At 34.0% G+C, this 14227-nt stretch overlaps 1 protein-coding gene across 11 annotated transcripts in view; it reads right to left on the reverse strand.

Annotated features, from left to right (window-relative positions):
• LOC114344652 (uncharacterized) overlaps window positions 1-12823 on the reverse strand; it is a 38425-nt gene extending 25602 nt beyond the window's left edge. For 5 of the 11 annotated variants that reach the window (XM_050649923.1, XM_050649921.1, XM_050649915.1 and 2 more), the window contains exons 1-6: window positions 12710-12823; window positions 6100-6317; window positions 5601-5960; window positions 2353-2724; window positions 2088-2238; window positions 1471-1938 (exon numbers count right to left, since the gene is read on the reverse strand). In XM_050649923.1, coding sequence (XP_050505880.1) covers window positions 1471-1938; window positions 2088-2238; window positions 2353-2724; window positions 5601-5960; window positions 6100-6317; window positions 12710-12728 — 1588 coding nt within the window. In that variant the 5' untranslated portion in view covers window positions 12729-12823. Of the gene's footprint in view, window positions 1-898; window positions 1171-1285; window positions 1939-2087; window positions 2239-2352; window positions 2725-5600; window positions 5961-6099; window positions 6318-12709 lie in introns of those variants that run through there. The other 6 variants (XM_050649919.1, XM_050649913.1, XM_050649907.1 and 3 more) reach the window with 2 other exon arrangements.
• Between the last annotated feature and the right edge of the window lie 1404 nt (window positions 12824-14227).

Raw genomic sequence — 14227 nt, forward strand, 5'->3', positions numbered from 1 at the left:
CAAACGAACTAATTTTTTAAAGTCGGACCTGATTTTTTTCTAATTTAAATAAACCAGTTGATTGGGTGGTAACATAAATTAAATATTTGTTTAAAAAAATTAATTTTTGTAATAAAAGTTAATTTTTTTAAATCTATGGTTCACTTTACCAAACTTTTAATTCATAGTCAAATTTGATTTTTTTATAAAAAAATTAAGTAATTGTGTGGGAAAAAAAAATAAATATGCCATTTTAATTGCCTATTTGTCTAATTTGTAAAATTTATATTAGAGTTTTCAAAAAGCGTATACAGGGTGAAATTTTTTCTAAGAACCAAACGAACTAATTTTTTAAAGCAAAACCTGATTTTTTTCTAGTTTGAATAAATCAGTGGATTAGGTGGTAATAGTGTAACGATTGACCAAAATAAGAGACACATCGATCTGACCGTTCAAAAATTATGAAACTATGGGAGCAGACACTTTTTAATGGTCATTTGTTATTCCCCATAGGGGCCTCTAAACGAGGTAGGAGTATGTACAGTAGGGTATGTACAAATCTCTGAACTAGTGTTTGAAGGCTATCTTCATTTTGTGTTATCAACATTTTATTGTCTGCAATTTTAATAGCATTGCTCCCCATTCTATATCCTTTTTTTTATGGATGCTCTCTATAACTTAATCTATGATTGCTTAGTGAAACCCTCCGTTTTTTACATTGCCTGTATCTATAGTGTTCTAACGCTTTCTCTGTAATATGTTTTATGACGAATACTGCATCTGTACACGACCTTACGGTACGGAAACCTTATTGCTTATCTGCTAAGTTTATGAGCTGATTTCTTCTTGTTATTCTATCTCTTGTTATAGATCCAAATGTTTGGAAAATGGCATAATTTTTATAAAATAAAACAAAACATTATTCAGAGCATTTATATTTTACTTAAATACTTAAAATCCCCAGAACATTCTTCTTGCACCAGGACGGCGACGTAGTGGTCTTACCATATATCTGAATCCATAAACTACTTCACCTCCTTCAACTGAGAAGATAGCGTAGTCAGTCTCGTTTTCGTTGACGATTTTCAAAGATGATCCATTTAAGCCTTCAAGTAAAAGCACTTGGGTTTCGTTGGGTTGGACGACTTGAGTGCGGACCACCTCTTGGTTTCTTCCATTAATATGAACGATCTTTAAAAGAGAAAGACCATTAGTAAGGAAAATTCAAAAGGGAATAAATGAAACAAATACAGTTATAGAGGCACATCCAGATATTATTTTAAAATATATTGTTGGATTTACTTACCTGAGCGGTAAAAGCATGAGTTCCATGATTAACAACGGTGTATCTATCATGAACAATGGGTTTACGTAGCATAGCGGGACGCATAACCACTCTTGGTCTGCGCATTGGTCTACATTGTCCAACTTGAGGTCTATTTTGTTGAGCTGGATGGTGCTGTTGTTGACCTTGATGGTGCTGTTGTTGACCTTGATGGTGCTGTTGTTGAGCTGGATGGTGCTGTTGTTGAGCTGGGTGGTGCTGTTGTTGAGCTGGATGATGACCACCTTGGGCTGGACGATGGCCACCTTGAGCAGGATGTCCACCTTGACCAGGAAGATGGCCTGGTCGTATCATTGGCCTACAAGCTGGACGACGGAATGGACGACGTCCTGGGCCTGTTGGGCTACCTGCTGGTTTACAAGGACGGGCTACTGCTGGTTTACATGCTGGTCTACGTCCAGGATGGTATTGAGGTCTACGAACCATAACATGTTGAGGTTTGCGATGTCCAGCAGGGTACATGGGTCTTCGTCTATATCTACCAACTTGATGCATGACAACTACAGATGATGCAGGTGCTAGATGGAAATTATTCACCAGCATTACTGAATGTTCATCAGATACTAGTTGTTTGATTTTTCTTTCAATGTCTCGAACTACTCTTCCACCGGTGGCTACAACAAAATAAAATATTAATTTATTACTATTTTAATATCTTCTAAAATATTTTCAATTTACAAGAAGATAAAGACTTTCCATAATGTTTTTGGTTATAAATTCTTAGTTTCTAAATATGAAAGTAAATTAGAAAGAAAAAACATACCTGTGATAATAGCGACTTCTGTGTAATGTCTGTTCAATATATTTAATAGAGCTACTCCAGCGTCTTTGTTATGCTCAATTACTACAGTTTCATTTGGTTTAACTAACCTGTACTGATCATTGGAACGGTCATCGCTGTCAGTGTATGTAACCTGAAATGAACGATCAGGTAAGTAAACACAAATAAAATTTGTTTAGATCTAGAAGTTTGTATAGCATTGATTTTATAAATAATTATTGTATAGTAAGTAATTGAAAAAAATTACCTCAACTTCTATTTCAGATTGTCCATTGTTGGTAACAGTGAAGTTATGATGTTCGGAAAGGGTAACATCATTAGGATCATACATCAAAGCAGTGACGGACGAACGTGAGACTAAATGGAAGCTCTCCAAAGTTGTTAGAATATGAGTAACAACAGTTTCTTTTTGCTCATCAATATTTCTAACTAAATCCTCAAGATCTTCAATAACATCTCCTCCTTCAGCTCTAAAAACTGCATCTTCAGTGTGGCTTGTGTTGATAACTTCCAAAACGGTAGATTGGAATTGAGCTGTGAGTTCAAAAGACTCAGATGTATTAGGCTCAACGGTTTTGCGGTGGAGTTCTAGAGTTTGAACTGGTGAAGTACGCTTCAACTAAGAAAAAAGATTATTTTAGTAAAATAAAATACATAATGTACCTATATCAAAGACTTAATGAAAAGTAAGTTACTGAATCGTGAGTCTAAGCTTAGAATCTACAAAACAATAATTAGACCAGTGGTCACATATGGATGTGAAACGTGTACCGTCTCAACCACTGATGAAAATCAACTGAGAATATTTGAGCGCAAAATACTAATGAAGATATTGGACCAACATTTTGCAACGATGGTTCGTGGTGAATTAAAATGAACCACGAGATGGATGAACTAATGCAGAGCGGAGATATTATTAGATTTGTAAAATCTCAAAGACTAAACTGGCTTGGTCACTTAGAAAGGATGCCAGAGATGGAAGCCCCAAGGAAATATAACAAGAGGAAGGCCCCGTAAAAGATGGATAGATGACGTAGAGAGGGATATTAGAACCATGAACTTTAGGCAGTGGCGAAGGAAAGTATCCGACAGGGCAGCATGGAAGAACATTGTTAAGCAAGCCAATACGCACAAAGGGTTGTAGAACCATTAGAAGAAGAAGAAGAATGTACCTATATGTAATAATAATACATATATACAAAACTGGGTCCGAAGAACATATTTATAAGATCATGTAGAATGCTGTACATACTACTTTCAACGGCCGGATGTGTACAAAAATTTTTGGGAGATACTCCATACTCAGTCACCCAGGACTCGATAACCTAGAAAGAGTTCCACCAAAGCTCAATCCTTCTGACACCCTAGGTATCTGGGATGAGTCAATTTTCCCCTTAGAGGGAGTGAGAGACGTATGGCTAAATCTGGATAATAGTTTGATAGAATAAAAGAAAACTATTTCGCTATTTCAATCTGTTTTAATGCGGGTAATTTCCAGTAGAATGGACAAAAAGTAACGAGCAAAGGATTGAATTTCAATTGTCTACACCTTGCCTGCAAACATCTTCATTTATTGCAAACACCTATTAGCATACTGTCAAGTCACGGAAGAATCCAAACCCGATGGTTTAAGTATAAAAAAAAAATTAATTTATAATTATTTATGTGATCTCACAGTTATAAAAAAATTAATGAAATTTACTAACTTTTATTAGAAAATTAAAATATCCACGGAGAACTTTATCAATGAACTGCACATTACTTAATAAGTATATTATAGAAAAATTAACTTACAATCGTTTATGGGATAAAAGAACTTTATACAAGAAAATGACGTGAAGAAAAAATGGAACAATGCGATAAAAAAGAGTATATCCATCACATTTAAAAGAGATTAACTAACTAGTTTAGAAAATTAAATGTCCATTGTCAACTGTATAAATGAACTATCTGGTTATATATGTGGCACAGATGACAAAAGAAATTGTTGTTAATGGTAGGGGAGCCCAAGCGGGCATTTTTGCAGTTACTCGAGCACGTCAGATTATTACATGGGGAGAAACCTTGTACCCCGAAAATGTACCTCTACCATAAATTGGCTCTTAATGCAGGGGAGTTCGTTAAGGGGAGGCCGTAAAAAAAATCTATCCTTAGAAAAACTCGAAATCGTCAGATTAAGATAAGGTAAGTTAAGTACATACTAAACAGTGTATATTTCAAAAATCTGACGATTTGAGCGGGACGTAAGGAAATGGGTGAGTCCCAAAATTTCACAAGAAAAAAGCGAATATTTCGCGAAATGAACGACAGATCGAAAAACTAAAAAATACTATAAAATAAAAATGTAAGTATACCATTTTTATTCAGCTGCAATGCGAAGGCAAAACAATCTTACTTTTCAATTAGAATACGGAGTGCAGTCCAGTCCCTTGAATCGCGATTTTCGGCTCTTATTGGAGCCTTCATCGGAAAGAACGTAGGCACTGTTCTCCATATTTTAACTGATTCGTATCGAGAGGTTTTCCCACCCATTGCAACTGAAGTGATGATAGTAGGTGGCTAGCGCCATCTGGCATTGAAAAACGAAATAGTTTTCAATCCTAATAGTAAATTATTAATATTGAAAATATTAAAAATATTACTAAAAGATTTTTAAATTGAAAACTTATTGGTACACTTTCCTGGTGACACCTCCAAGACTTCTACAATTTGCAAGTCAATGGATGCTGCAGTGAAGACGAGAGGGAAGGAATTCTAAACTATGCAATTCACATCCCCCGTCTGCAGCTGGTAAAGTTCCAACGGAAAATGCACCTAGTTACTCGTTTTTTAAAAAATACTAGCTCAACATTTTCCAAAAATCTATCGAATGATACCAAACATGACTTCCCATGGAGAGGGGTGGGGGTAAATTTAAAATTTTAAATACGAATCCCGCGATATTTCGCGAAATGAACATCAGATCGAAAAACTGAAAAATACACTTATTCAATATTTTTGAAAAATCTATCGAATGGCACCAAACACGACCCTGGTTTACTTAAAAATCTTAAATGGGAGTCCATATTGCAGATTTGGATTCCTTACGTAAAAAGGAGTAACGTTTATCCGAGAAATTTTTTCGAATTATGGATAGATGGCGCTATAATCTAAAAAAAAAGATTGTTGGAAATGGAAAAATTAAATCAAAAATGAAAAGTCCCCAGTAAAATGAAAAACATTACTTAACTTTTTTTTGGATTTAGGACCTACTCTTCACAACCCAATAGGTCCCCATAACGCTGGAGTGACTGCACATTTAGCATACTTTGCTCCCCTACCATAATAAATTATCGAAATTAGAAAAAATGTTGAAGCAAAAAAGCGTGATGTCGACGAATCTCCCAAAATAAATCACTAGAAGAACATCAAAGTCGGAGTCGTCAAGTCCTCAAGCCGAAAATTGTTCGAAGAACGAACTTTGCCTAAAATAAAGAAAAGAGAGGCAACACTTACCTCAATATCGAAAGCAGCTTTACCAAGGTTAGTTACAGTGTACTTTCCAGGATGTTCATCGCTTCCTTCAACATTTTGACTCAAAACAGTGACAGCAGTTCTTGGGCTTAAAGAAAAGTTTTCCAGAACGACTATTTCAACTTCTGTTTCGTCTGAGTCTAGAAGTTCTTCAATGTTGTTTTCCAAGTCGTCAATAACGAGACCACCTTCAGCAGAAAATGATACCTCCTGGTCGTAACTGTTGTTGCTCACTTTCAACACGCTTTGTTCAAGACTGTCCTCAATAGCTATCTCAGTGGTTTGGTCTGGCTGGACCACAAACCATTGTGGAGCATCATCTTGGTTATTGAGGTGTACTACCTAAAATAACAAATATATCTAAATAAAAGTTTTCTAACATGTATCCAATACAAACAACAGCAATGGCACGTTGTAAAAATGTTCGAAAAGATGTATTACAAAGATAAAAAGTACGAAATCAATGAACAAACATATATACCTCAACAAAAAGATCAGCTTTTCCGTGATTGGTGACGACATACTTTTTGTCTTCTTCCTTATCTCCTCCGCTCTGAGACAATGCTAAGATCGTAGTTCTAGGAGGTAAAACGAAATGATCTAGTTTCGATGTCTCCGAAACAGAGAAAGTGGTTTCATATTCGTATGTTTCATATGTCGTCGTCTCCACTGAATATTCTTGGGTGCTCTCTTGCATGGCTAAAATAAGAAGACAACCAAGTGAAAAAAAAGTATAGAAATATTACATTGAACTGATAAGACTAGTTAACAATATTAGATATGATGATATTTTTTTTAGTTAGATCAGGGGTTCCCAACCGGTGCGTGGTAGGTGTATCACTGGTGGTACGCGGGAAGATTTCAGGTGGTACGCGTCGCATGGGCGAAACAAGCGATTACGCTGGGCCTCCATTTGCGGAAGAGCCAGTGCGGTCTGTTTGGTAGGGTGCTGCTCGCTCCCCTTGTACCATGCCACTCTTATTTTTCCGCTCTGCTGTCACCAGTTTTCTTCCAGGTGTGTGAGCGTTTACATCTTGTGTTAAGCATCACTAACTGTTGTGTGTAATTTGTTTTGCTTCCATATTAAATTATGAGGTGGTTTTTGGTGAACCCTTGGACTTCAAAGGATAGTGTTAAAAACCTAAACTACAGGCCAATCGGAAATAGCACTTTATAGTACGGTTACAGTACGGTTTTATTGTGAAGTCTGGCACAGAAAATAGTGACAATTCTATTTAACAATGTGTTGCTTGTTTCGAAAGATTATCCCAAATTTGACTAGATTAGAAATCCTTTTGCAGGAACCTCACCAAATGAGTTGGAATTACAGGAAACATTCATCGATCTAACAGAAGACAGTTTTGTCAACGACACTAAAGAGAAATTCTTAATTGACTTCTGGATCGAGTGTAAATCCGAGTATCCAATGCTCTTCCAGCAAACTATGCTGTTGTTTATTCTATTTGTCACTAGTTACTTGTGTGACACTGGTTTTTCTGAACTATTGCGTATAAAAAATAAATATAAAAAAAGAATAACAAGAAGTGTTGAAGAGGACTTAAAAATAAACTTAAGTTCAGTTACTCCTGCAAGTGACACTTTAATCACACGCAAACTGCAACAAGCTTCGCATTAATCGCGATACACGATGACTAAAGTTGATTTTTGTTAATTTGTATCTTTTTTTTTGTTGATAGTTTGTACTAATTGTATAGCATTGAACTATATTTTTTATATATTTTATATATTTTTAAATAAAAATTTAGAAACCATAATTGACAAATAATTATTGGAAAAGTGAATGCATCATTAAATATAAAGTTGTATTATTTATTTAATTAAAATAAAACAAGCCGATGGACATGTTTCTGATAGTAAATAATAAGAATAAAAAAATTAGGATCGGGGGATCCCCGATCCTAATTTTTTTGGATTTTCCATGGAATGGATTTTCCTTACATTCCATGCTCGCATGCTCCCCCACCCCCCAGTGTTTGGTGGTACGCCAAAATCTTTAAAATATTTCAGGTGGTAAGCAATTGCTAAAAGGTTGGGAACCCCTGAGTTAGATGATATTTTTAATGATGATTTTTACTAATAGTTTTAATTAATTTAATTATCATAAATAAAACATCGACTAACAACTGGAAGATCGCAAAGAACTTTGGAAATAATTTAAAATTAAAGTCAAAGAAATTTGCAATAATGATTATAAAAGTAATCGAATAAAAAAAAGTAAATGGATAACAGAAATCTTCAAAACGATTGGAACTTAAACTTAAAATAGGAGAGGACAAAGGCAATCAGCTGAGCGAGTCTTTCAATGATGATGAGATTAGATCTGCCATTCACATAATGAAAGTGAATAAGGTTTAGGGCATTGACAATCTTCGTAAAGAGCAAATTATGAAGTTTGGACCAAATACAGTACAATGGCTTATCCAGATGAGCTAAACTATGCAACTATGTCCAAAGTCTGGAGACAAGACAAAATTATTGCGTTGATTAAACCTGGCCAAGATCCCAATGACCCCAAAAGCTGCTGAAGAAGCCAAAAAAATGTACTGAAGAAATGAAAATTCTATCTATGAAGGGTATGAACAGCCAATCCCTAGAAAACATACGGAAGCACAAAGAGAAAAATTGAGAAGTAAAATGAAGACGGGCAAATTAAAAGAATGAACAATGGGAAGTAACATATGCTGAAATTTGAACGACATATAGGAGGAACAAGGAAATCTGAATAATGAGAAACATTGAACTTTTTAAGGAAAAATACCAACGAAAAAGTCCAAATACAATACGTATCAGAAGAAGAGTGGAAAAAATACTGTCAAAAACTACTCACGGAAGAGTGCCCAGATTTCATAGAGACGAACAAAGAATATGAAAAAATAACGAAAATAAAATGAAGAACGGATTGCGCTAAGACTAAACGAAATAAAGAATGCCATAAGATTTCTAAAGAATAAAAATCAGGTAAATTAACTAATTAATTACGGAACAGAACAACTACAGAGAAATGTATTCGAAATGTTCAGTAACGCTATAAATCCAAACAAAATACACAATGGTATACATTTTACATGGCATTTATCTATTTAAAAAGGCATATGCCACGGTTAACAGAGAACCACTATGGAAAACGATGAAGAAGATCGGGATAACGCAGTGGTTAATAGAAGTTGTAAAAAATACAACAAAATCGGTCAAACTGGCAGAACTTTTGACAAACGGATAGCAGAACACAAAAGGGCTTTCAACAATAGAAAAACAGACACTTCTACATACGCACTTCACCTTCTAGATCATAATCATTCTTTCAATGAAGAGTTTCAAATTCTACATATTCAAAATAAAGGCCTTAAGCTATCACTTTTAGAATCAATGGAAATTAATAAATTGAAAAATACAGATATAATTCTGAATGACCAACTCGAGACAAACAGCTTCCCACTCTTCAATCTCTTCAGTTAAATACTTAAAAAGACAAACACATTGTAAAATATATCACTTGAGAAAGGCACTTTGCCGAAACAGCTGTAGTAATAACATAGTTGTAATAAATTTTGTGGAAGTATAGAAAACAAACGTTTTTCAATGTTTTATTGTGAGATAAAAAGGTAAGAGCTAAAATCAGCAATAAATACTCGAACGAATTTAAGACCACAAAAGGTTTAATACAGGGACACTCTACATCTCTGGCGCTGTTTCTAAAACACATATTAAGGCCACGGAAGAGGAAATGTATATATGGGAATCTGAGACCTGAGACGACTTCTTGTATACTGTATACTAGATGACCAAGTTGTTACGGTTTTAAGATGAAGATGATCCATTCTATATGACTCAAAATCTAGAAAAGGAATACACAAAAAATGGACTGGAAATAACAAGTATCCAACAAATTAACGGGTTATTATGGGATAGGCAGATTGCCAGAAATACCCAGAAGAAAATATATATATAACACTTATAACACGTAATAAATAAACGGAACAGGTCCAAAATTACAGTATGAAGTGAAGTTCATGAGAAGCTGTAGACTAATAAGACTTGATCGTATTACAAATAAAGAGGTAAAAGAAGAATGGCAGTAGATTAAGACATACTGAGGTATAGGAAAGAACAGCATTTAATTTGGAATGGGCAGGTTAGAAGAGAGATCGCACAGGGAGGATATCAAAGATTTTTGAAAGAGGAAAGAGGCAGACCTTGAAGATCGTGGAGAGATAAAGTAGACACGGCCATGGAAAGCCGGGACCTTAGGGATTGGGAATGACAGGATAGAAAGGACTGGACAAGTTGGTATAAATTGAAGAAATTGAATACAATTAATAATTGACGATCATCGACTAGAACAAGTAAGTTATTTCAATTACTTAGAATTATATATACACCGTTCTTAGGCATCAACGCCCTTCGGTATGGATCTATGGAGGAGTATCACCAAGACGCAAGCCCTTATCCCTTGCCGTCCCGCTCCTCCATAGGCCGATCAGACGCCAGTTTATTCCAGACCAAGCCGTAGGCTCTATTGAGTTTTATACTACTGCGTTGGCTTTTATTAATTTCATGACCTAGCTGAGGCTCGAACCAGCGACCGCAAATCGCAAATCCACTAAACTTGTCGATCGACTGCGCCCCAGCTAACTGGACTGTCTAAATCGACTTAGAATTAAACATACTGATATGTTTTGTACACACTGCTGACACGTGAAAGAATGGGAAAGAATAATATTTTTTAAGTCGGTTAAAAACTTTGGTTTTTGGTTGAAGATTTTAAATTTTAATTTTGTGATTTTGTGAATTGTGAGTTCTGAAAAATTAAAAAGCGTCCGGGACATCACATAGGACTTTTACAAAACACGTTAAAATAATTTTTGAACATGGTAAGGTTTTTGCAAACCTTACCAAGAATGAAAAATAAAAAAATATGAAAAAAAAATTTTTTAAGAAACGCTTTTCTTTAGTTACGAGTGACTAAAATTAAAAATATTATAAAAAAATCTACTAAAAAGCAAAAAATAAAAGAAAATTGAAAAAATCTAACACATCCGTCAAAGAAAAGCGTGGCGCGTGTTCATCGAATAAACGGTTTTCGCCCCACGCTTTTCTTTAACAAATGTGTTAGATTTTTTCAATTTTCTTTTATTTTTTGCTTTTTAGTTGATTTTTTTATAATATTTTTAATTTTAGTCACTCGTAACTAAAGAAAACCGTTTCTTAAAAAAATTTTTTTTCATATTTTTTTATTTTTACTTTTTAGTCTTACACTTTTCAAACATTAAAATATATCGTCATGTTTATTAAAATATGTATAAAACATAATATGATGTACTAACATGAAAAGTAGTCGGGCAAAAAATTTGAAACTTTATTGTTTATTAATGAAGCATAACGTAAACAATTAACGTAAAAAGTAAAATTATCTATTGTTCATATCATTAGCTATACATTCCTAAAAGTTTCAAGTTTTTACATTGTAAAAAACAAGAGAATTTAAGCGTTTTCCATTAAAATCGTTTTTTTTTTATTTAAACAATTAATAAACATGAAAAAAATTTTTTATTGATTATTCGTGTATTGTTCCCGCGAATGCATATGTCTGCAAATTTTCATTCATTTGCATTGAAGACAGTCAAATTAACGTCTAAAAATTTGACGCAAACTATTGAACTAAATAAAAGCGTTTAATGAAGATTCATTCTGCCGGTTGTGAAAGTTCTTTGTGATGTACTGGATGTTTTTTTATTTTTCACAACTACATACTGACTAAAAATTAAAATTAAAAATCTTCAACCAACATCCAAAGTTTTTTTATTATAAAAAACAAAAAATTTTTTGGAAGATCAAGATGGAATCCCACTCTCTTTTTAGTGGTACTTTAAACTTTTGACCATAGCTCTGATCATGGCTTTGTAACAAAAACTTACAAACTTAAAAATACTATTCATTCCCATTATCTCAATTACTTATTGCTACTTTATATATGGGGAACAATTCAGAGAACATGAAAAAGGAACTGAACAATGATAAAACTTTATGATGCAATGCCGCAATAATACCTACACCTGTTCTCTTATATAGTTGTGATAGCTGGGTGCAAATGGATGCAAAGGTCTAACTCTAGAATCCAAGCTAGCGAAATGAGAGTTTTTAGAACATTAAAGGCATTAAAAAATAGACAGAAAAGGCAATAGGAACATAGAGAAATGAATATGTAAAACAAGAACAAAATATTTACTTGATTAATAAGAAAATAGAATAAGACAGAACAAAATAGAAACAACATAAAAGTAGAGTGGATAAAATTTGACTTAATTTGATTGAATTCGATTGACCAAAATGGAAACAAGATATAATTAAAAAGAGAACTTAGAAAGGGTTTTATCATAGTTCCCTACAGTAAACAACGTAGAGGTCTTCCGAATTGTACACGAAGTAAAAGAAAAAAAATCAAAAGTAATGAAAACAAAACCAAATTTTTAGTGTCGTACATCACATCATAGATTTGAAGGAAACATCCTTAAACACCAAGAACATACTCCAAAAATAAAAAAGGCTTCCAATCTGGTTGCCAACCTCATTAGGGATGGTACATAGGAGGGCACCACTTCCAAATTAACAACCCGAATTACAGTACAACTAGGTACCAGTTGAAAGAGTTCAATAAATACGGCATCAATGAAAAACCTAGAATCATTCGAGCTGTGGGTGTACAGAAGAATTCTGAAAATATCGTGGGCAGAACACGTCACAAACACAGAGGTTCTGAGAAAGATGAATAAAGAAATGGAAGTCTTGACTACAATCAAAACCAGAAACTTGGAATATCTTGGACATATTACGTATGGAGAAAGATAAAAATTGCTCCAACTCATTGTGCAGGGAAAGATCCAAGGAAAAAGAAGCATACGGAGACGTAGAATATCATGGCTGCGCAACTTGAGAGAATGTACATCAAATGAACTTTTCAGAGCAGCCGTCTCTAAAGTCCGAATAGCTATGATGATTGTCAACCTCCGTCACAGAGATGGCACTCGAAGAATAAGATAAAGAAGAAAGAGTAGGATAAAAATTTTACTTACATCGTGGTCGGTATGCCATCTTGAAGCCGGTGTTTGCTGTGTTTAATCAGAAAAAACTAATTCATAATGCTGACGGGACCTCTTTTATAGGTACCAAAACATTGACGATAAGGTTCCACAAATACCTACAAAAATAAGAATTTATCAGATTATTAGATTATGAAACAAACAACGCCTTCGCAGTATACTATTATATGTAATGTTTTTGCAATAGTAACTACCTATAATTAATCATAGATTATCCAAATTTATCCAAGATTACCAAACATATAATTGACATTGAAATAACCGTTTAATTAAAAACATTTTGATTTATCGATAATGCTATAGGACTTTAAATTGTTTCCTTTTCTTATATTTTTCAAAGCTTTAGTATCCAACTATGTTTCAATTTTTAAACGCTTTTATTTAGTTCAATCGTTTGCGTCAAATCTTTAGACGTTAATTTGACTACCTTTTCTTCAATGCAAATGAATGAAATGTTGTCGACCAAATTTTTTTTGTGTTTATGAATTGTTTAAATAAAAAAAAACGATTTTAATGGAAAAAGCTTAAATTCTCTTGTTCTTTACAATGCAGAAACTTGAAACTTTTACAGATTGTAGCTAATTATATGAACTATATATAATTTCACTTTTTACGATAATTATTTACGTTATGCTTCATACATAAACAATAAAGTTTCAAATTTATCCAGTTTCTGTCTGATTTCTATCCAGTTTTCAGCGAAAAAAAGTTATGACACCGCAGAGAGACGAATGCTCCCCTTAGTATTGTCGTGGGATTCGACTGTCCATAAAACGCAAGGTTTGACTGTTGACTACGCTGTCGTGAACTTGGGCACGAAAGTGTTTGCGTAAGGTCAGGCTTAAAAGTCTGCATTGAGCCTGCAAAGCTTACGTTGCATTGAGCCGAGTGCGATCATTAAGGTACGTATCCATACAAGTATCCATACTCGGTGTAGTTGCTCAAATGGATACGGCATGCGCTCCCCTACATATAAACCGCAAACCCGTTGAATCGAAGAGGGTAAGCGCCGAGCAGCGATCACCGACGACGTATCCACTATGTGGAGCTGCTACACCGAGCGAGGTTTACCCTTGTATGGATACGTACCTTTAGACGGCTTGCGCATCGAAGAACTGCATTGGGAGTAATTAACAGGGTCTACACCGTGCAATAGTAAAGTATTAGAAGAGATGAAAAGACTGCCAAAACTGTAATAGGTGTAAATAATGATTTTGATTCAAGAAATGTATGAAGAAATTACAGAAAATGTACAATGTATGTATCAAAAGTTGAAATAAATGCAAAAAATGTGTCTGTCATATACTTACATCCTTTTCTATACATGACGATACATTTTAATGTTTGAAAGGTGTAAGACTAAAAAGTAAAAAATAAAAAAATATGAAAAAAAATTTTTTAAGAAACGCTTTTCATTAGTTATGAGTGACTAAAATTTAAATATAAAAAATTAACTAAAAAGCAAAAAATAAAAAATCAAACTTGAAGGAT

This window comes from Diabrotica virgifera, chromosome 1 (genome assembly GCF_917563875.1).
Source record: "Diabrotica virgifera virgifera chromosome 1, PGI_DIABVI_V3a".
NCBI lineage: Eukaryota > Metazoa > Arthropoda > Insecta > Coleoptera > Chrysomelidae > Diabrotica > Diabrotica virgifera.